This window comes from Peromyscus maniculatus, chromosome 12 (assembly GCF_049852395.1).
Source record: "Peromyscus maniculatus bairdii isolate BWxNUB_F1_BW_parent chromosome 12, HU_Pman_BW_mat_3.1, whole genome shotgun sequence".
NCBI lineage: Eukaryota > Metazoa > Chordata > Mammalia > Rodentia > Cricetidae > Peromyscus > Peromyscus maniculatus.
In genome coordinates this window covers 8,516,285-8,539,112 of record NC_134863.1, presented here as the reverse complement: position 1 = coordinate 8,539,112, position 22,828 = coordinate 8,516,285, and the positions used below count along the sequence as shown (strand labels likewise).

The following is a 22,828-nucleotide window of genomic DNA, read 5'->3' as shown; positions in this document are numbered from 1 at the left end:
GCCTATGTATAGGCTCAGAATCTGGAGTTTTATTCTAGAGCCGTTGTCGGGCTGCTAAAAATGAGATCGTTCACTAGAGAAAGCTCATAGAAAATGATTATAATCAACTAGATCGTGGTCCTTTTCCTTACAAGACATCAAAACAAAGAAGCAGAGGAAAAATACTTGGATTAAGATGAGCAGAAGCAAGGCTAACTTAACATCATTTCCTACCAGGATTTCATGGTATTTACTGCAATATGGTAAATTTAAAAAACTTAATTTTTACTGTGGTAAGTTAACTAATGAATCAAAAGAAGGGGAGTACCCGGACAGTGTTTAGGAAAACATTCCTTAAGAGCATCCTCTGAGGACCCTCAGAAGGAAAAGAACATTTGTTGTATTTTAAAAGTGGCGAGCGGCGGTCACAGAGGGTGGGAGCCGAGGAGCTCTACAGATATACCATGCAGCCTGCACTCTACATACAGTCTACACCATGCAGCCTGCACTCTACATACAGTCTACACCATGCAGACTGCACTCTACATACAGTCTACACCATGCAGACTGCACTCTACATACAGTCTACACCATGCAGACTGCACTCTACATACAGTCTACACCATGCAGACTGCACTCTACATACAGTCTACACCATGCAGACTGCACTCTACATACAGTCTACACCATGCAGACTGCACTCTACATACAGTCTACACCATGCAGACTGCACTCTACATACAGTCTACACCATGCAGACTGCACTCTACATACAGTCTACACCATGCAGACTGCACTCTACATACAGTCTACACCATGCAGACTGCACTCTACATACAGTCTACACCATGCAGACTGCACTCTACATACAGTCTACACCATGCAGACTGCACTCTACATACAGTCTACACCATGCAGACTGCACTCTACATACAGTCTACACCATGCAGACTGCACTCTACATACAGTCTACACCATGCAGACTGCACTCTACATACAGTCTATACCATGCAGTCTACACTCTACATACAGTCTACACCATGCAGACTGCACTCTACATACAGTCTACACCATGCAGACTGCACTCTCGTGGAGTGTTTTACTGGGGGGAAGGGAGACAAGCTGAGGAGAGAAGATGAAGAAGAGGAGAAAAAGAGACGGGAAAAGGGGGGGGGAGGTGCAGATGTGACCTTGCGGGAATAGAAAGTGGGTGGCCCCGCCCTTTTGTGAGGGGATGTAGCACGTGTGCAGAGAGAACACATAGCAATGAGTGCATGACATTGTCAGGACCCTGAGCAGGCCATGGTATTTGTCGCCTGCTCATTGGCCAGGTCCCCAAAGGGCAGGTCTGAATGCTGACAGCATTGGCACAGTGCAGATTCCTGGACTTGGTGGATGGATCAGAACCCAGTCCAGTGCAGGCCACACTCTAGAGCAGTGGTTCTCAACCTGTAGGTCAAGACCCCTTTGGGGTTGAATGATCAATCCTTTTACAGGGACCGCCTAAGATCATTGGAAAACACAGATATTTACATTATGATTCCTAACAGTAGCAAAATTATAGTTAAGAAGTAGCAAGGAAAATCATTTTATGGTTGGGGGTCACCACAACATGAGGAACTGTATTAAAGGGTCCCAGCATTGGGTTGAGAACCCCTGGTAAGTGTTCAGTTGACCACTGTTACAGTGGTGGTCACTGCTGTTTATATTTCTCTTTCTCTCTCTCTTCTTAAACAATTCATGTGCTTTGGTATTTTGCCTGCATGTCTGTCTGTGTGTGTAGAATCCCCTGGAATTGGAATTACAGACATTGTGAGCTGCCATGTAGATGCTGGGAATTGAACCTTGGTCCTCTGGAGGAGCAGCCATAATTCTTAACTGCTGAGCCATCTCTCCAGCCCCCCATGCCTTTTTTAAAAACGGTCCCTGGCTGTTAATTTTTGAGAATAACTTTAAGGGGAAAAAGCCTTGAGAATTATCATGATGTTGGACTCTTTTTGGTTTTTTCAAGACAAGGTTCCTCTGTGTAACAGTCCTGGCTGTCCTGGAACTCTCTCCAAAGACCAGGCTGACCACTGACTGGCTTTGCTATTTCAGAACATTGACATGTGGCCAGAAGCAAATTAACTGAAGCTTGTTAACCATATTTATTTTCTATTGTTGCCATAACAAACCACCGCACACCCAGTGACTTAAAACAACACACTTATTCCAGTTCTGTAGTTCAAAGTCATAACTTGTCTTGCTAAAACCAAGGCATCAGGGGAGGCCTTTGCACTAGAACAGTGGTTCTCAACCCTCCCAACACTGCGACCCTTTAGTACAGTTCCTCACGTTGCGGTGACCCCCAACCACGAAGTTGTTCTTGTTGCTACTTCACAACTGTAATTTTGCTGCTGCTGTGAATTGTAAATATCTGTGTTTTCCACTGGTCATTTGGCCTTCAAAGGGGTCATGACCCATAGGTTGAGAACCATTGTTTAGTGTCATTAGGAGAGATGGTTTTGTGTCCTGCAGCCTCAGGGGCTGTTGGCTCTCTCTGGCTCCTGACTTCTTTCCTTAGCCTGAGGCTGGAGTGTAGCCTTTTCCAGCCTCGTTTCTGTTGTCACGTTGCTTCCTTTGACTGTGGCAATCCTCTGCCTCTGTCTTCCACTGTTGAGGACCCATAGGATTATAGTGGGGTACATGGATAACCCGTCACAAGATCCCCGTTGCAAGGTCCTTTTTCTTTCTTGTCTTTCTTCTTTTGGTGTGTGTTTGTTTGTTTTTCGAGACAGGGTTTCTCTGCATAGCCCTGGCTGTCCTAGAACTCACTCTGTAGACCAGGCTGGCCTCGAACTCACAGGGATCCACCTGCCCCTGCCTCCTGAGTTCTGGGATTAAAGGCGTGCGTTACCACCGCTTGGTTTAGGTCCTTATTTAGTTGTATCAACAAAGTTCCTTTTGCCATAGAAACTACACATTTACAAGTTCCTGTACTTAGGACAGGCACCATCAGACACCACTGTGCTTCCTCCCACAGGTGTGTTCAGGTGTACTCCTCCATGTGTGTGCATGTACATATGCAGGTTTGTGCTTGTGCATGCTCATGTGTGTGGAGGCCAGAGAAGGACATCAAGTGTTCTTCCTCAGGAGCCGTCCACCTTGTTCTTATGAGACAGTCTCACTGGCCTGGAGCTTGCCAGGTAGACTAGGCTGGTGGTCCAGCCCTAAGGGACAGTTTCCCGGCTTTCTCTGCTTTCCCAGCACTGAGATTACAAGTGCTCACCATGATCCTTGTGTGTGTGTGTGTGTGTGTGTGTGCCTGAATGTGTGCGTGCGTGTGTAGTCTAGATGTGTTCATATGTGTGTGTGGGTCAGACATCAATGTCCTGTGTCTTCCTCAGTCATTCCCACCTTAAATTTGAGTTACGGTCTCTCCCTGAACCTGGAGCTCATCAGCTCTGCTAGACAAGCTGTTCAGCAAGCTTAGGGATCCCTCCCCAACCCCCCCCCCCCCACAGGTTGGGATCACAGTCATATGCCCCTGTGCTCAGCTTTTCATGTGGGTGCTGGGGATCCAGACTCAGGTCCTCATGTTTTCAAAGCAAGCACTTGACTGACTGAGCCGTCGTCCCAGACTCTCAATCCATTTCTGAAAAATTAACAAAAGTTGCTCTTGTGACCTTTGAAAAATCAGCATGGTAACTTTGGAATCAGCAATATCTACGTCATTGAGACTATTTGCTGACACAGGAAGACAAGCTGTAACAGGAGTGACAGAGGTGGCCGAGGTGAAGATGGGAAGTAGGTGATGTCACCGGGGAAGTGGGGAGTCGTGTTGGTGACATGGGGCCAAGCGTGATCCAGAAGGAGTTAGCCTGAGAGGATCCTCCGTGTAACCATGGTCTTGAGGGCGTCTGGTAACTTCGCTGGGGTCTGTGCTAGTCCCCGGCAAGCTGTTAACATTCGTCACATGAGCAGTTTGGTCAGAAGATACGGGTGATGTTTATGAAACTACTGATCTCAATTTAGAGTTGTTAACTTTGAAGATTTTGGAAATCTTGAGGAACTCGTAAATGATAATATATATTATTTCTTGAAAATTACTGTATCAGGGCATCACTCAGTGTATCCTTTATTACCATGGTATCCCCAGAAAAGAGGAAATGCATTCTTCTGTCAGAACAACTGAGAGTCCCTGGAGCCCCCAAGAGGCGAGAAATGGGGAGGGAGGAAGGAAGGGAGAGAGGTAGGGTAGGGATGGAGGAAGAGTATGTTCGTCTGTGTAGCCAAATTGCCAAAAGCTATGGGCAGAGCTGACTTGGAAAACAGGAACCTGAATTCTCTTTCCCCCATCTATACTTTTTCTTTTTTCCTTTTTTTCTTAATTAAGAAAAATTTTCCATTTGTTTTATACACCAGTCAAAGATCCCCCTCTTCCCTCCTCCTGCCCCCCCCCAGCCTCCCCTCCTCACCCACCCCCCACTCCCTCCCACAAGAGGACAAAGCCTCCCATTGGGAGGCACATCCAGTAGAGGCAGGTCCAAGCCCCTCCCAGTGCCTCAAGGCTGCGAGAGGTGTCTCATCATAGGTAGTGGGCTCCAAAAAACCTACTCATACACCAGAGATGGATTCTGATCCTACCGCCAGGGGACCCCCAAGCAGATCAAGCTACACAACTGTCTCGCCATTCAGAGGGCCTAGTCCAGTCCCATACAGACTCCACAGCTGTTGATCCAACTTTCATGAGTTCCCACTAGTTTGGTTTGGTCATCCCTGCAGGTTCCCCCATCGTGATCCTGATGCACTTTTCATAGACTCCCTCTTCTCTCTTACTGACTGGACTCTGAAGCTCTGTCTGGCGATTGGTTGTGGATCTCTGCATCTGCTTCCATCAGTCATTGGAGAAAAGCTCTGTGATGACAGTTAGGGTATTCACCGATCTGATCTCTGGGTTAAGCCAGTTCAGTTCAGGCACCCTCTCCACTATTTCTAGTAGCCTAAGCTGGGGTCATCCTTGGGGATTCCTGGCAACTTCCCTAGCACTGGGTTTCTCTCTATCCCCATGATATCTCCCTCCATGGTATCTCTCTCATTGCTTTCCCACTCCATCCCTGTTCCAGCTCGACCACCCCATTCCCTTATGTTCTCATCCCCCATCCCATTCCCTCCATTGCCCACCCCTCATGCCCAGTTCACTCATGGAGATCTCATCTATTTCCCCTTCCCAGGGCAATCCATGCGTCCCTCCTTGGGTCCTCCTTGTTAGCTAGCTTCTCTGGAGCTGTAGGTTGTTGTCTGGTTATCCTTTGCTTTACTTCTAGTATCCACTTAGGAGTGAGTACATACCATGTTAGTCCTGAGTCTGGGTTACCTCACTCAGGAGATCTCTACTTTTTAAAAGATTGTTTTGATTCCTGCCGGGAGTGTGGACCTGGCAGTAGAGGTGGGTTGCCAGTAACACGCATGTAGCTGACGTTTAGTTGGCAGTGCGGTGTAACTTCCTCTGTATAACGGAGGGTTACTCAAGCCTCTTCTCCCCCAGCCCCCGGGATGTTTGGCCGCCTGCACAGGAAGCCCCACTGGAAGGAACTCTTCCAGAACAAGAGGTGCTGTTCTGGGGCAGCACAGATGTTCACACCGTTCCACTTACAGATGGAGAAATAAAAGGCGTTCGGAGCAACCAGATTGCCCAGAGTCACAGATAGGACTGGGAAAGCCAGATTGAAACCTGCTGTGCGTGCACATGTGTGTGTGCATGGGATGTAGAGGCCAGAGAACAACTGTTATTCCTCCTCAGGGTCGTTGTTTTTAAAAAAAAGTATTTATCAATTTATTTTATGTGGAGGGAGAGGGGGAGGGAGGGATGGAGGGAGGGAGGGTGAGAGCCATCAGGTCCCAGATGGAAGTGAGGACATCTTTGAGGAGCTTGCCTTGCCCTCCACCTTGTTGAGACGGTCTCTCCTGCCGAGTCCCACTAGCTGGCCTGTGAGCTTCCAGATGAATCTGTCCCTTTTCATCTCACTATATGAGCTTGGAGATTACAGATTTACAGATGTGTACCACCATATCCAGCTTTACAATTAAAACATTTATTTATTGTCAGGGAGCATGCATGTGTGTACATGTGTGTGATCAGAGGACAACTTGTGGGAGTCTGTCTGTCCTTTCAGTCCACCATTGTTCAGGGCGTCAGGCTTCTGTGGCAAGTGCTTTTACAGGCTGAGATGGTTCAGCCATCTAGCTGCCCATCTGTCTCTCTGTCCCTGTCTGTTTATTCCTTCTCTCTTTCTGTGTGGTCCTTCCCACTATTTAAAAAGCTACAGAAGTACCCAGCTCCAATTGGTACATCTATAACACAAGCTTTAAACCTAAGGTTCAGAGAACATCACGGAAGAGGCGTAAAGATTGTAAGAACAGGGGCTGGAGAGATGGCTCCTTTGTTAAAAGTACTTGCTGCTCTCGCAGAAAACCTGGTTGTGTTCCTAGCACTCACATGGTGGCTCAAAACTGTCTGCAACTCCAGTTCCAGGAGTCCATCGCCCTCTTCTGGCCTGTGAGGGAACTGCATGCGCATGATGCACAGACATACATGTAGGCAAAACACACACATAAAATACAAATAAATATATCTTTACAAAAAAAAGTTTGCAAGTTCTAGATGACCAGGATGCCTGCTGTGAGATTGTGCCTTATAACATGATAGGGATGCTATACTCTTGAAATATTAACAATATCGTTGTCTAAACAAGACCCAAATAATGACCACACCAGTGGACGTGTCAATGGGGATAGGAGAAAGTCCACAAGGCCCCACCCACCCCTAGATAAAGGACTATAGGAAATCAGTTTTCTCCAGGCATGAGCCCTGCATAGGTTATGTCCTTAACACGTGCATATAAGTAACACTAAATGACTTAGTAGGGTGTGTGTGTGTAATAAGAACAGAAGAAGAGGTTATGAATCCCAGAGTGGGTGCAGGGGATGGTGGCAGGAGTTGGAGGTGGGAGAGGGAGAATTATGTAAATATGGTACTCATGCATGGAATTCTCCAAAATTGAAAAGCTGCAGAAGAATAAAACCTATTTTGGGGAATATTTGAATAAGCGTAGCCGTTCTCTGGTTAGTGGTGCAGATCGTGAAAGACTGTAAAGAAGTAACTTGTCCTGAGTTTGAAGGGCGATGTAAGCATCACTGTTGCTGCTGCATGTGTCTGTGTGATAAGGAGCAGTGCTCTGAGTACCGGATATGATGCGCTCAGATGTTTCAGCTGCGTTCCTAGGAACGTTTGGATAGCATGTGTTTGTTTGAAAGAAATGGGTCTGTGTTTGGAAATATTCCAGATGGAACAGAATAGTCAGTTTCAGCTTGTGAAAAGTCAGTTTTCACATGTCCATATGTCTTATACTTATCAGCTATTCATTTTTTAATATCCTAATCATAGACACTAAACATGATAAAATGTCAGTGAGTTTGGGCATGTTGCTTTAAGATAACTAAGCATACTTGTGTTTTATTGCTGTGTGTGTGTGTGTGTGTGTGTGTGTGTGTGTGTGTGTGTGTGTCCCCCGAGCGTGCATGCGCACTAGAAATGGAAGAGAAGATCTTGGACACATTAGGTAAAAATAATCTTACCACTGGCAGATGATATCCTGAATCGTTTTAAGTTAATTTTAAAAAGTTAAGTTTCCTAAGGGCCGGAGAGATGGCTCAGTAGTTAAGAGTGTTTCCTGTCTAATCATGAAGACTGGAGTTCAGCTCACAACACCCACATAACCACCCAGGCATACTGCACATGGCTAACATAGCAGTTTCCTTTGAGGGGAGTGGAGACAGGAGCATCACGAAGTTTGCTGGCTTCCAGCCTATCTGGGAAACACAAACCTTGGGCTGAGGGAGAGACTCTGCCTCAAAGGAGTAGATGGAGAGTAAGTAGAGGAGGACACTTGATGTGTTCTTCTGACCTCTGCTCCTGCGCACAGACGCAGTGCATCTGTGTGTATTTCTAGGTTTCTTCGGTATTTCATTCTTTCCTAAAGATAGCCATGTTTCCTGTGAATGGCTGTGTGTAATTATTTTATCCTGTGTTTATTATTTTAGAGGTCCACTGTTGACTCTCCCTCTAAATTGGCTCTTAGGTTTGAGAGTGTGGTGTTAAATAACTGTCTGTCCTGGCTGTGTATGCTCAGCTGGCCCAGTTGATGACAACCCAGCCAGTCTGTGCCCTGTCACCAGGGGAACCGGAGCTCCCCTGAGGTCCCAGAATAGAAGGTCGTGATTTTTAGAAGCTTTTGAGGCCAATTTGCCCCGTGGCTGCAGCTATATAAATCTGCTTTGATGCTGTCTGGGGCTCACCACGTCTCATGTCACTGTTACTCGTCTGATGACTTGGGTGGGTGGAGGTCCCAGTCCCACACCTCTCCAAGTCTGAGCTAAGTTTCTCCCCTTTGTATTCTTGTAGGAACCCTCCACCCACATGCTGCCCTCTGTCCCATTTCTTTTTGCCTGCAGACAGATGGCTGAGCGGAACCTAACCAACGATTTCTCTGAAATGTCTACCTGAGAAGAGGATATTTAGATAGCTTCTACCTCCCTACCAAAGAGATCATCATTCAGATCGCTGCAATCTGAGGCCAAAAGCAAGAAACATAATTGCCTGGGTTGGTTGAATATAGTTTCTGGAAGCAAATATGGACAACGAACCAGACCAGGAGAATTTGGAACAGAACCCATGTGCCAGGACTACTGAGGAAGAGCTGAACATGTCTTTCAGTCTAGAAGCTTCTCTTTCAAAATTCTCTTGCATAGATCTGGATAAGGAGCTGGAGTTCAAAAATGATCTGGTAAAAGTGTAACTTCTGTCAAGTGATCAACTTGGGTTGGTGTACTGTGTGACTCAAATGCATGACTAATGAGCAGGAGTCTGTCCAGGTCACCAGGTTCTGCCCCTCTTATATGTGTGGTCCGTCACTGTTTATGGAGCACTCTGGTGCTGTCTTTGAGCGTCATACTGGTAACCCCCTTACAGACGGACACTGGTGTGCAGCTGTGGCGACTGCCTTCTCAGGGCCACAGAGCTGATGGGGGAGTATCAGGATTCTTACCTTGCACTCTATTTGCCTTCCTTCTTGATTGAATATTAATGGTTTCTGTGACTACAAGAGTATTTGATGACAACTTTAAATAAGCTAGTGAGACCTCACCATGAAAGGAACAAGAAATTCCATGTCAAGCTTTGACATATCATTTAGCTCTCAAGTCTACACTTCGGAAGTGTGATGTGGTATTTTGTCATCCTAAGAAAGGAGGTGCAAACGGCCTTCAACTTTCCAGAAAGGTCTAGGGCTGTCAGAGCGGCACAGTCAGGGTGTTCTGGCCTGAGAGTCGCTGAGTGTGTGGATGGGAATTACTGAGTTGAATATATGATCCAGTCAGTGGTATGCTTGTCCTTTGATAGTGGTTCTAGTTAAAATATCTCACAATTATGAGAGGAAAAGCCTTGTGAACTTTAATTTCTTTATTTAGATTGATGACAAGGAGTTTGATATTCCTCAAGTGGATACCCCTCCAACTCTGGAAAGCATACTTAATGAGGTAGGTAAATATTACTCATTACTATCGCTTTGTGGCATTGATTTTTCATACTTTTTGGGTTAGTTACAGTGTATGTATTTGGATGTATACTGTCCAGTATGGTAGCTACTAGTTACATGTGTTAACTTAAAGTTTATGTTCATTACAGCTAACTAATACGACGTCAGTTCTCAGTTGCACAAGGCTCATTTCAGGAGCTCAGGAGCCCTGTGTGACTAGTGGCTACTGTAGTGGTCAGCATAGACACATAGTATCTTCGTCATAGCAGAAAGCTCTGCTGGTCAGCACTGGTCTAGATTTTGAACGTCTCAAGGTAGAAACTACATCTTGCTCATCTTTTGTCTTTGTGCCCAGCTGTTTTGCTACCTCTCTGGGGGTCCATGAACGAATGTGAATATCTCACATGAGATAAGGTACCAGTGACAGACCAAAGAAAAGATTCTGCACAAGTCCACCTTGGTGAGCCAGTGACTTTATTTGGCTTAGTTTTAAGAGAACACGTGACTCAAAATAGTTACATCACCCAAAATTCCCATCCCAGCATCCCTCATGAAAGCTGTGTTACAGGAGTCCTGTCTTTAGTTGGTCTATTAGTCAGGGTTCTGTAGTGAAACAGAACTTACAGAATGAACTACACACACACACACACACACACACACACACACACACACACACACACACACACACACATTTATTAGAACGACTGTGTCCAGCTAGTCCAACAATGGCTATCTACCAACTGAAGGTTCAAGAATCCAGTAGGTGTTCAGTCCCTGAGCTGGATGTCTCAGCTGGTCTTCAGTATAAGCCAGAATCCTGAAGAAGGCGGCTGTAATGGCAGTAAAGGCATGGGCTTGCCATGGACAGCAAGAGCAAGCAGGCAAAGAGCAAACTTCCCTTGTCCATGTCCTTTATATAGGCTGCTATCAAAGGGTATGGCCCAGATTAAAGGTGGATCTTCCCCCACCTCAAAAGATCTGGGTTAAATATGGGTCTTCTATCTTCAGATGATTTAATTAAGAAAAAAAAAATCCCTCACAGGTGTACCCAGTCACTTGGCTTTTAGTTAATTCCAGATGTAGTCAAATTGACACCCAAGAACAGCCATCACATTTGACTTTCTACCTCTTATGTTCTCTTGGACCTTTCCAAGCTACATGTAACTGTGAGGTGGTCTGAATCAGAATGCCCCCCCCCCCCCCCCCCAGAGGCACCTATATTTGAATGCTTGGTCCCCAGTAGGTAGAACTGTTTGGGAAGGACCAGAAGGTGTGGCCTTGCTGGAGTAGGAGTGTCACTTGGGGTGGGCTTTGAGGTTTCAAAAGCTGCTTTCCTTCCTAGCTTTATGGTCACAGACTCTAACCCCCTGAAAGTACAACCCCCTCCCCCCCCCCCCACTAAACTCTTCTATAAGTTGTCTTGATCACAGCGTCTTAATCACAGTAGAAAAGTAACTGAGATACCAGGTGAGGATCTGGTGGCCCTCTCACTTCCTGCACTAGAGCAACAGGGTTATTTATCTCTGCTTGTGCTGGCAATGCCATGGTCATGTTGTCCCCAGCGGCGAAAGCTGTACTCAACACTCCACTCCTCTCCTGTGGCTCTTATGTGCTTTCTTCCCTCTCCCACTGTGTCATTTGAGCATTGGAAGGAGTGGTACTTATGACTATATACTGAGAATTGGGCCCCCACACCGCACCAGTCACTGAATTTCAGCCGTTTGATTATTATGAGCCTCTGTGAGTAACCACATCCCATAACAAATAAGCCTTCCTCTATAACCAAGGCTATCTGCAACAGAAATTAGACACAAATGCTTAGAAGCAGGCGACCTATCACATCCATAGCCTGCCCCCAGCCCGTGTGATTTCCTCAGGTACAGGGTTTTTCCTGCCTTGACCTACAGTACAGAATGCAATTTTCCTTCTGTGGGGTGGCCTTTAAAACTCATTCACAAAGCACTTGGTTGTATCCTAGCAGCCATAGCATTAATGTTCCAGTGGGCAGATCTTGCAAATACTGTTGACAATGTAGCACAGCTGGTCTGTTAGTGACAGTAGTGACCCGGATAGCAGCCTCTGGCAGCAAAAGCCAGACAGCGAAGAGGAGCCCCCAGCACAGGCCCTGCTCGGCTGCTCCATGGACCAAACCCAGAGCGTGCAGTATGGCCAGCAGGAGTCTTCCATCTAGTGTGTTACCAGAAGCATTGGCCTTTGTGGCTTGTGAGGGTCTCGAGGGTCTCTTTGGCCAGTACTTTGTGGGGAGGTAATCCACCCGTGGCATGTCTTTTCCTGCCGGCACAGGATGCCATTTCCCCACCATCTTGTTCAGCTTCAGGGACTGACCTAAGTGGGGTAATGGTGAATGAAGAAACAGGACAGAAACCGAAAAGCTGGGATTAGGTGCACTGTGTGCCCTGATGGAGATGCGTCAGCAACAGCTGGGAAACTCAGCGTGTTTATTTTATGCATCTGGATTGAAGAGGCAGGTTTATTATATACAGCTGAACCAGGAGGAAGGGATAGCTAATCTCAGTAGGGTCTCTGCAGGGGAGCAGTCTCAGTCTGTAAACATCCAGGAAGAGGAAGCTGTGGGGGACATTTTCAGTACTTACTGTCAACTACAGCAAGGACCTGGAGAAGGTTGCCATTTCCCTGGGCCTGACCTGGAGAAGGTTGCCATTTCCCTGGGCCTGACCTGGAGAAGGTTGCCATTTCCCTGGGCCTGACCTGGAGAAGGTTGCCATTTCCCTGGGCCTGACCTGGAGAAGGTTGCCATTTCCCTGGGCCTGGGGCATTGGGATCCTGGACATGGCCATGCTCATGTGAACAATACACATTGACTCAGGACTTTATCCACTCCTTACACGTTCACTCAGGACTCCATCCACTCCTTACACATTCACTCTGGACTTCATCCACTCCTTACACAATCACTCAGGACTCCATCTACTCTTTACACATTGATTCAGGACTCCATCCACTCTTTACACATTGACTCAGGATTTCATCCACTCCTTACACGTTCACTCAGGACTCCATCCACTCCTTACACAATCACTCAGGACTCCATCCACTCCCCACCCATTTTCTTTTTTTTAAAAACTATTCTTTGAGGTGCTTTTTTCAGCTCTGTAAGACATTCAGTGGCTGGCGTCATACCATTCATGTAATAAAACTTCTTACAGAGGGAAGGCAGATCTCTGATGGCTTACTATTGTTTCTTCGAAGCAAGTGCCAGTTGGTTTTGGGATTCTGGCTGTTAAGAGGATACTAAATAAAAAATAAAAAGCCAGGTCTGGTACGGCATAAAAAAAATCCAGTTGCTTGTGTTAAAAGGAACCGTTGGATACAGTGGTGTGGGTGGGGCTGTGGGCACTGCCTTATTTAACTCTTTGTAATCCATAACCATTTTGTAGGCATCATTTCACCTCCTTACTCTGGGCACTGCTGTGGGGCCCCTGTGCATCTTCCTGCCTTCTAGTGAGCTCCCAGGGAGGATGGTCTGTGCTGCTCCACCCAGCCTTGGGACCGGGGTGGGGTGTCCTGCTTATGTCTCTCTTGCTTTAATAAACACTGAAAGGGAAACTTTGGCTCAGGACCCCCAAGACCAAGTTCTCAGCACAGAGGAGATTTATTTGCCCCAGAGGGACAGAGGGCAGGGAATGAGAGACAAAGAAAGACAGGAGACAGAGGATGAGGGAGAAGGGGAAGGGAACAAAGGAGAGGGGAGGGGTATTTGTCCCAGAGGACAGAGGACTGACTGCCTCTGGAGAGAGGAGACAGGCAGGGCACATAGGCAGATGGTGGTTTATAAAGGTAAAGGGGGAAACCTTTTGTGAGGATGAGGTGTTTAATTTTTTTTTATTCTATGTGTCTTTCACATTGTGTATCTTGATCACATTCATTTCCGTCCCTTCGCATCTGTCCTCTGCCCCTGAACCCCCCAATAAAACAAATTTCAAGAGAAAAAAGGAAGAAAATAAAATTTAAAAAAAATAGGGGGGGAGAAAATTAAAAGTCTCGTCATGGAAGCTTCAGTATGACCCTGCAAGTCACGATGTATACACCTTTGTCCGTACATCTCTACTAGCAAGTGTTCATTGCAAAGGGAGGTGTATAATTTTAATTGAGTGTGTCAGTTAGGTGTCAAGGGGGCTTTTAATGGCTAGACTTCAATACTTCGATAGCTGGACCTTGGTGGTCAGCCTCAGGAGGAGGAAGGGGACAAATAAAGGAACAGACCTTGGTGGCCAGCGTTAGGAATGTAATCTAACAAGGCAGAGGGAATGGGGGAAGGATAAGGCCTGCCAGTCATGTTTGCCATGTTTGCCATGCTCTGGCCCCCTAGAGTCCCTTCAAACACTATGACAAGCCACTTAGGAAAGGGTTAATTTCAGCTTACACTTTGTAGTCCATCACCGAGGAAAGCCTGGTCAGGACCTCAAGGCAGGAACCTGAAAACAGGAACTGAAGCAGAGACCATGAAGGAATGCTGCTTACTGGCTTGTTCTTCAGGTCATGTTCAGCTACCTTTCTTATACCTCCCAGTTAACAAATTTATTTACTTCCCTCTTTCCCTCCCTCGCTCCCTCTCATTATCTCCCCTCCTACCTCTTCTTCCCTCTCTCCTCCCCTTCCTCTTGGGGACCCATGAATGCTGCCCTCTCATCCTTAAAAACATTTTAACATTTTTGAGACAGGCGGCTGGCGAGATCCCCGCTGATGCCTCTCAGCTCTTAGAGTCGCACCTTGAGCTGTGACCTACACACCTGTAGGTTGTGGATAGCACCGCATAGTTGCCCGACTCTTGCTCTGTGAGCACTGTTGCTCTATTGTTTGGCTTGGATTTCTAGTTCATTTTTTTACAGTGCTGAGGACTGAACCCAGGGTCTTGTGCATTCTGGGCAAGCACCCTACCACTGAGCTTTCTCCTTGACTTTTTTTTTTTTAAAAAAAGAGTTTGATGTTATAGTTACTTTGTATTTTACTTCAAAAGTGTTTTGTAAGATCTGTGTTAAGACAAAACATTTTCAGTTTTTACATTGGTAGCATTGTACTCTGAAAGAATCTCTTACAGTGAAATGTTTATATATTAATTTATTAATTACTTAATTTCTAACAAAGAATCTTTTATTTAGAGGTAAGAAAGTTAATTTTAGCCAGTTTGGTCAACATAGTTTAATCACATTGTCATTGAGCATGAAATGAAGTTATATTAATGGATTCTATATACAGCCTAATTTTGCACATCTTCAAATATTGGCAACAAAAATAGTGCTCCTGTGGGGCTGGAGAGACGTCTCAGTAGTCAAGAGCACTTGTTGCTCTGCAGAGGACCCGGGTTCAATTCCCAGCACCCACAGTGTCTCACAACCTCCCTTAACTCCAGTTCCAAGGGGTCCAGTGCCTTCTTTGGACTTCCTTGGGCACCAGGCACACACATGGTGTGCATACATGCATGAAGGCAGAGCATTCATAAACATAAAATAAAAATAAATTAGAAAGATAATAAATTAAAAATCATGTTTCTGTGAATGAGACTGTCATTCATCATGAAAGCAAAGTATCGCTGCACAGCGTTCTTGTTCCTTAGGAACAGTGAGTGCCATTGTTGATGTAGCTCACCAAGAAGGGAATACTCTTACCACTGTGGGCATCATTTGGTGCCCACTGTGTTAGGGCTCTGTGGTAGATGCTGGGATCACACAGTGCCATATGGCAGCCCCTGTCCTTGAGAGAGAAATGGGACTCGAAACTGGACAGGCATAGGGAGCTAGCAGGTAGATAAGAGGAAGAAAAAAGTACTAAAATCATTGTGAAGACATCACTGGTTATTAAAGGAAATGATTGAAAAACCAAAAGGCATCATAAGCCCTTCCTCTATAATATTTATTTATATGTGTATATTCTATCATGTTCAATTATACCAACCTGAAGGGAGGTTGGGAAAAGAATGGACCTCAGGAGCTGGAGAGATGGCTCAGAGGTTAGAAGCACTGGCTGCTCTTCTAGAGGTCCTGAGGTCAAATTCCAATAACCACATGGTGGCTTACAACCATCTGTAATGAGATCTGATGCCCTTTTCTGGCCTGCAGGGTTACATGCGGGCAGAACACTTAAATAAATCTTGAAAGAAAAAAAAATGGACTGCAGGTGTTTTTAAAATGGAAAGATAAAAACTTCTGAGATGTTGTGGACCCAAGACTTAGGATGTGAAATAGAGTGACCAGGCCTGGAAATCACTGCCTCTGAGGTTCTAAGTTGGGAGTTATGTTCTCTATCCTAAACCTTCCTCTTCCTGTCCCTTGCTTGCAATAAACTTGCCCTATGACCTTGTCCCTTGCTTTTATAGTCTCCCTGTCTCAGAGTAACGTTGGGTTCACTTCAGTTCTGCTGTTGGGAAGCCAGGAATAGCTTGTGAACTTCTTGCAGTGCGTGCACAGAAATGGGAACATGTCGCAAGTGTGCAGCACGGAGGCCCCTTACCGACTGAACAGCCTGCACAACAGAATGCAGAGGCAGACGCACAGCCTGTCCCCGAAACTCCTCCCGGGCTTCAGTACCCACTCCTCCAGTAACTGTGACTCCAGCTTCTACTAGCATTGCCTGCTTTGAACCTCTCACACAGGATAGTGCACGTACACACATGCCTGCTTTGAACCTCTCACACAGGATAGAGTGTGTGCACACATGCCTGCTTTGAACCTCTCACACAGGATAGAGCGCGTGCACACATGCCTGCTTTGAACCTCACACACAGGATAGAGTGCGTGCACACATGCCTGCTTTGAACCTCACACACAGGATAGAGTGCGTGCACACATGCCTGCTTTGAACCTCTCACACAGGATAGAGTGCGTGCACACATGCCTGCTTTGAACCTCTCACACAGGATAGAACGTGTGCACACATGCCTGCTTTGAACCTCTCACACAGGATAGAGTGTATGCACACATGCACGGTGCACATACTTGTATCTCTGACTTATTTTCTCTGGCACCCTGTTCTGTGGTTCTGTTGTTTTTTGTTGTAACAGTTTATTCCTCTGTAGCTATTTATATGTCTCATCTAATTCTTTATATTCATTCATCTATAATTCTTTATATACTCATCCTACTATTGATAGACATTTGTGTAGTTACAGCTGAGGATATTTTTATCTTGTCTTGTGTGCACACACAACTACATTCTCACGTTTTTCTTGTGCACGCCCCCTAGAATTGGGAAATGATTATGTGTAACTCAGCTTTTGTGAACACTGCCATGGTCTATCAAGTGGTTGTTTTGTAACGAGTCTTTCTCTGTCCTGTCAGCCAGCTCCCAAATAACGACACAGAGACTTAATATTAGTTATGAAAGATTGGCCTTAGCTTAGGCTTGTCCTACTAACTCTCAAAACTTAAATTAACCCATTTATCTTAATCTACGTCCTGTTGGTTGCATCTCTCTGTACTGTGCATGCTGCTTCCTCTGCATCTGGCTGGTGATGCAGATTCCCAGAGTTCTTTGTCTAGAAGTCTCGTGGTGATGGCGCACGTCTTTAATCCCAGCACTCAGGAGGCAGAGGCAGGCAGATCTTTGTGAGTTCGAGGCCAGCCTGGTCTACAGAGTGAGTTCCAGGACAGGCTCCAAAGCTACACAAAGAAACCCTGTCTCAAAAAAACTGAAACAAACAGAAGTCTCACCTCTACCTACTGCCTAGCCGTTGGCCGTTCAGCTTTTTATTAAACCAATCACAGCAATACATCTTCACACAGTGTACAAATGTCCCACAACATTGTTTTAATATATTCTTTAGGAGAAATGTCTGAGACATCAGGTGGTGAGATGTCTGGTTGTTTATACACCTGTTAATACACACCTTCTTTGGCCTTTCACACTTAATGAAAAGTACATAGTGATTTTTAATTTGAATTTCTCTGAAGATTGATGACTTTGGATGCCTCCAAGTATGTTTTGGCCATTTGGATATCTCTTTTGTGAAAGGCTTTCTTCTTCCTTCCCTTCCTTCCTTCTTTCCTTCCTTCCTTCCTTCCTTCCTTCCTTCCTTCCTTCCTTCCTTCCTTTCTTCCTTCCTTCCTCCCTCCCTCCCTCCCTCCCTCCCTCCCTCTCTCTCTCTCTCTCTCTTTTTCTTTCAATTTATATATTTTATGTATATTAGTGCTGTAATATCTGCACGCCAGAAGGGGGCATCAGATCCTGTTATGGATGATTGTGAGCCCCCATGTGGTTGCTGGGAGTTGAACTCAGGTCCTCTGGAAGAATAGCCAGTGCTCCTAACCGCTGAGCCACCTCTCCAGCCTGGGGGTTCTTTATATGCCGTGCAACCTGTACCCCTATCTTAGATATAGTTATTGAAATCTCTTCCTTCATTCTGAATCTTTTACACCACTAATGGCTTCATTTGATGTCTGGAGGTTATTAACACAGTTCATCTTTTAGACTTTCCCATTGTTATTTGTATTTCCTGTGTTTAAGAAAATGTTGCCAATTCTGAGGCCAGGATCTTATTATCTTATGTATTCCAAAATCTTTATTGTATTTCCTCTCATATTTAGATCTGTATTTCGTCTGTAATTTTTTTTCTGTTCCTATTAATATGAGGATGATCTGATGTCATTTCCTGGAAAGAATATTCTTGGTTGTGGTGTCACATGTATGTGGGAATCTGATTTAATTGGTCTGTGGCTGCCCTAATATCTCATTATCACATTCTATGGATTGAGACTTTAGATCTGAAGTCTGGGAATGTAGCTCAGTGTTAGAACACATGCCTAGCATGTGAGGCCCCGGGTTTCCTCACCAGCAACACACATGCAGACAGTCAGACAGACACACACACAGTTGCACACGCACATGTGCACACATACAGAGAAAGCAAGGAGTTAAGAAGGAGAGAAGAGGAGGGGAGGAGGGGAGGAAAGGACTTGGGCGGCTGAAGCAGAGGAGCAGCCATCAAGGAGTTCAAGGGCCTTTTCAGCTGTGTAGGGAGCTCAAGGCTAGCTAGCCTAGGCTACATGAGACCCTGTCTCAAAAAAAAGTAAGTAGGGGCTGGAGAGTTGGTTCAGTGGTTATGAACACTTGCTGCTCTTGCAGAGGACCCGGGTTCGATTCCCAGCACCCACATGGTGACTCACAACTGTCTGTTAACTCCAGTTCCAGGGGATCTGATGCTGCTCTCTTGTCTCTGCAGACACTGCATGTCCAGGTTGCACAGACTTGCAGACAAAACATTTACACAGACAGACAGACAGACAGACAGACAGACAGACACACACACACACACACACACACCACAAGTCAGTAAACAAATAAAACAAACACAGGCCTTGACACCCACGTCTTGAGGAGTCTGAGCTCTGTGGTTGCTGTTGAGACTGAAGTTTCAGTTTGGGCTTTTACCATGCAAGGCTCAGGGGCACGCACCAGTCTGCCCAACTTGATAAGAGCCCGTGGATTTTACACAGTTCGGGGAAAGTTGATATCTTTACTGTGTAGCAGTAGTTTTAAATTCCTCTTGGCTTTCTCAGTTCTTTGATTTCCTTCACTTTTTCTTTCAGTCATCCTGCAAGCCTGGCCTTTCTCAGGTGGTCTGTTTTATTTAATTATGTGTCCAGGCTACTTAAGAAAATCAAATAAGGCTTTGATTGACTCTCTTGCCTATGACCTTTGCCCTGCAGTTCTTATTTCCAAATTATTTCCTTTTCCTACAGCAGTCGCTACAGTCTTTTACAGCTCTCAAGTAACTGTCTCCTTGCCAAGTACAAACTCGTTCTTAGCAGGCTTATGTGCGGTGGAGAATTCTGGAATGTAGTGAAATTATAGACTAATGTTGATGTCGAAGACAGATTTCAGAGCCATTACCACATGGCACTTAAAGCTGTGGTTATGAAAAAGCTTGTTTAGCCAGGGAGTGTCTGTGGAGCGGGAGAAGAGAACTACAAATCTTCCTGAGGGTTAACAGCGTTGAATGGTGGGCTGAGAAGAAGCAGGAAAGAGGACCCTCGAGGGCCCACATAAACAGGGAAAGGCACTTCTGTTGGGAACCAAGGAGAGAGAATGTTTGTCAGCAGGGAAACTGAGGCACGGAGGACACGCTGACTGAACGTGGGTGGTGGCTAGTGCCTTCAGCAGCGCTGGTAGTCAGCGCTCAGAGTGAATGGAGAAAGTGGAGGTAGTGAGCGGAGATGGCGATCCCTGAGAGGTGAGAGCTGCCAGGGAGGCGTTGTTCTTGGTTCAGGGGCAGCTGTACAAGCCAGCTCCTCACCTCCTTTATCTGCTGGCTGTGGCTGGAGGTCAGGACTGTCACCTGTGCCAGGTCCCTCCGGACAGACACTTCAGAATCTTCTTTGACATTTCCTTTACCTTTCCGGCCCCTTCCACTCATTTAAAGGATAACCAGGGGCTTGATTTTTGCTCAGTAATATCTCCTTCCCCGTGGTCTCGTTTGGCCTCTGCATTCCTCAGCTGGGCTCTCTTCTCCTTCGTTGGTATTCAGATGCCCTCTAACTGGTCCATAACACTTCCCTGCCAGGGCTCTCCCTCCCCCTTCATTCAGCACGTGGCCCATTTATCTTCCTAAGACACAGTCCCATCTAGCCTCTGCTGCTTTCCAAGTCTCGACACCCTCCCACTGCCTGCTGTAGATGGTATTCTAGTTAAGTAAGTGAGTGAGTGAGTGCTGTTGCATGCCGGGCCTGTAGCAGGTACTGTAGGGACAGTGGGCAGACAAGGCTGTCACAGGCCCTGCTGCCTCCCAAACCTGATGGAAAACAGTGCCTTTCACAGAGTGGACTCTGGTTCATCCTCAGAGACCACCTTCAGGTTCTGTTGGTGTACCCCTGCCATTCATGGCAGCTTCCTTTATCCCTACTAAATCCGCTGTATGAAGCGAGGTTTCCAGAATGCCTTTCTTCTGTGTACCTGTCATACTTTCATGGCAGACGTTTGTTTTCTTCTGATTGGCCATTCCCCTCAGTTCACCAGCGAAGCACCTCTGTAGGCTTGCGTTTAAAATTCTCCGCAGCTAACAGTGACCACCGCACAAGGGTTCCTGCTTCTTCCTGCTGTGAACTCTTGCAGACTTGACATTGTGCGTGCATGCGAGTACATGGAAGAGAAGGGAGAAGCAGAAGCAGGGAGAGGGTCGCTGCGGAGACCAGCGGTGCCCGTCTCACGTGCTAGGGCGTGTTTGGAGTCCTGAGTCCTGACCGCGTCTTCTTTCGTCTTAGACGGATGATGAAGATGAGTCTTTTGTTCTTGAGGACCCCACACTGCTCAACATCGACACCATTGATTCCCACTCCTATGACACCTCATCTGTGGCCAGCTCAGACAGCGGTGACAGGGCCAACTTGAAGAGGTAAGTATGCTGGTGCCTCATACTTGTCTGTGGACGAAACACACGATTATTTAGAGTCACTCCCTTTACGGTGCAGCCTAACGGGATTATTAAAACCAGTGTCTTCATGGTGCAGTCTACTTTATATGGAAAGTCCGGGTCTCGGCTGCATTTCACCTTCCAAATTCTTGGGGAGAACATGAAGAGGAGAGAAGTGGAGAAAGCATGGTGTGAAATGCTTCACAGAACCCACGTGTGACTTGAATGCTGACCACGTGACCTGCACTCTTCCCCTTTGATGTTTCCGGTGTCAGCGTTGTCTCCTTGGGTGCCATCTTGGGACAGGGACCCCCGGAGGTGTGTTCACCTCCGCATCACACTGTCTTACAAACAGATGAATGTTTTTGATGACCTGCATCCCCTGTTTAAAAGTGATGGTGTTCTCTTGCTGCCTACCGGGTGTGTCCGCGCTTTTGATACTGTCACAGGTTCACACTTGAATTTAGTTAAAAGGAAGAGAAACCACACACACACACACACACACACACACACACACACACACACACACACACACACGATCTTGTAAGAGTTAAACAAGCTCCTGATTTTCTCTTGAGCTGTGTTCCTAGCTCCTCTGGGCTGCTTGTGGCTCACTGGGCACGAGCTGGACGTGACTGGTACGTGATCGTCCAACGTCCTTGGTGTGGGGTGAGTCCAGGCGCTGCCTCCCACTCCGAGCACTTTCACCTGCCCATCCAGTCTCTGCCCATTTGTCCTCACTCTTCCCCACACTGTGCCCAGGCAGATTAGCCGTCTCTTTCCCGGTAGCTGTGCCTCGTGTCCCCCAGTAAACAGGATACCTTCTTCTCCGTTTGCACGGCATTCATGTTTCTGGTCTGTGCTTTCGTGTTTACAAGCTGCCTACCAGCCCCTCCTCCCCCTCCTAGGCCCTGGGATCCAAGTAGTGGGACCTGTGTCTTCCTTGATTTTGGATCAGCAGAGCACATTTTTTGTCAGAATGGGCATACACTGATGAATGTTTGGTAAAAGTTTCAGGATTCCTCTCTCGATGGGGATGAGGAGGATAAGCGAAAGGAGCCCTAAGTAGGAGCGAGTGACGAGTGAGGGCAGGTTGGGGGAGGGGGAGGGCAGAGGTCGTGAGGCAAGTGGGGTGATGCTGATTCCTCGGCAGGAGTGGTGGTCTGTGAAGCTTTCCCGAGAACAGGAGAACCCGATCCTGTGTCAGGTGGGCAGGGGACATCTTGATCAGCGGAAGAAGAATGTTAGTTATTTTCTTGCTTCAGACTCTGAGCATGTTGATCTGTTCAATTTTTATGCATCTCTTCATAACAGTTAAGAATATAAATTATATAATTATTGATAATTACTATAATTATTGATAGTAACAGTGTTATTTTCTACTTTTAAAGTGTATTTTCTTCTTTCAGAGCCTTGGGATCCTGCCTTCTCAACCCTTCTGCTAACCATTTTGTTCTCTCTCTCTCTCTCTCTCTCTCTCTCTCTCTCTCTCTCTCTCTCTCTGTCAGGAAGAAGAGGCTGCCCGATTCCTTCTCGCTGCACGGATCGGTTATGCGGCACTCACTTCTGAAGGGAATATCTGCACAGATCGTGTCTGCAGCTGTGAGTGTCCGTCCTCCTCAGCTTGATGCCCTGTGGTGGCAGGAAGTAGGAATGGGCACGAACAAAGCCCGGCTCTTCCCGTGCCTCAGAGCTTAAGAGAAGTACAGTCTGGCTTTTATGGTTTTCCCGACTGTCTTTGGCTTGTAAGACATGGCTCCACATCTTGACGTAGGCACTAGTGCGGCCATGAGCGTAAAGGTCGTGAGCACTGCGGTGTGCAGCGTGGCAGCAGGCGGAGGGAGGCAGAGGGAGGCAGCGGCCGGCTGCCCTCCCCTTGCCTTCCTTCCAC

The 22,828-nt window shown here is 46.5% G+C and overlaps 1 protein-coding gene across 6 annotated transcripts in view; it reads left to right on the top strand.

Annotated features, from left to right (window-relative positions):
• Positions 1-22,828, top strand: part of Vps8 (VPS8 subunit of CORVET complex) — a 252,801-nt gene that overhangs the window by 18,238 nt on the left and 211,735 nt on the right. For 4 of the 6 annotated variants that reach the window (XM_076548542.1, XM_076548543.1, XM_042259053.2 and 1 more), the window contains exons 2-5: positions 8,473-8,804; positions 9,487-9,555; positions 20,789-20,919; positions 22,446-22,539. In XM_076548542.1, the coding sequence (XP_076404657.1) occupies positions 8,652-8,804; positions 9,487-9,555; positions 20,789-20,919; positions 22,446-22,539 (447 nt within the window). In that variant the 5' untranslated portion in view covers positions 8,473-8,651. The remainder of the gene's footprint in view (positions 1-8,472; positions 8,805-9,486; positions 9,556-20,788; positions 20,920-22,445; positions 22,540-22,828) is intronic. The other 2 variants (XM_076548544.1, XM_076548545.1) reach the window with 1 other exon arrangement.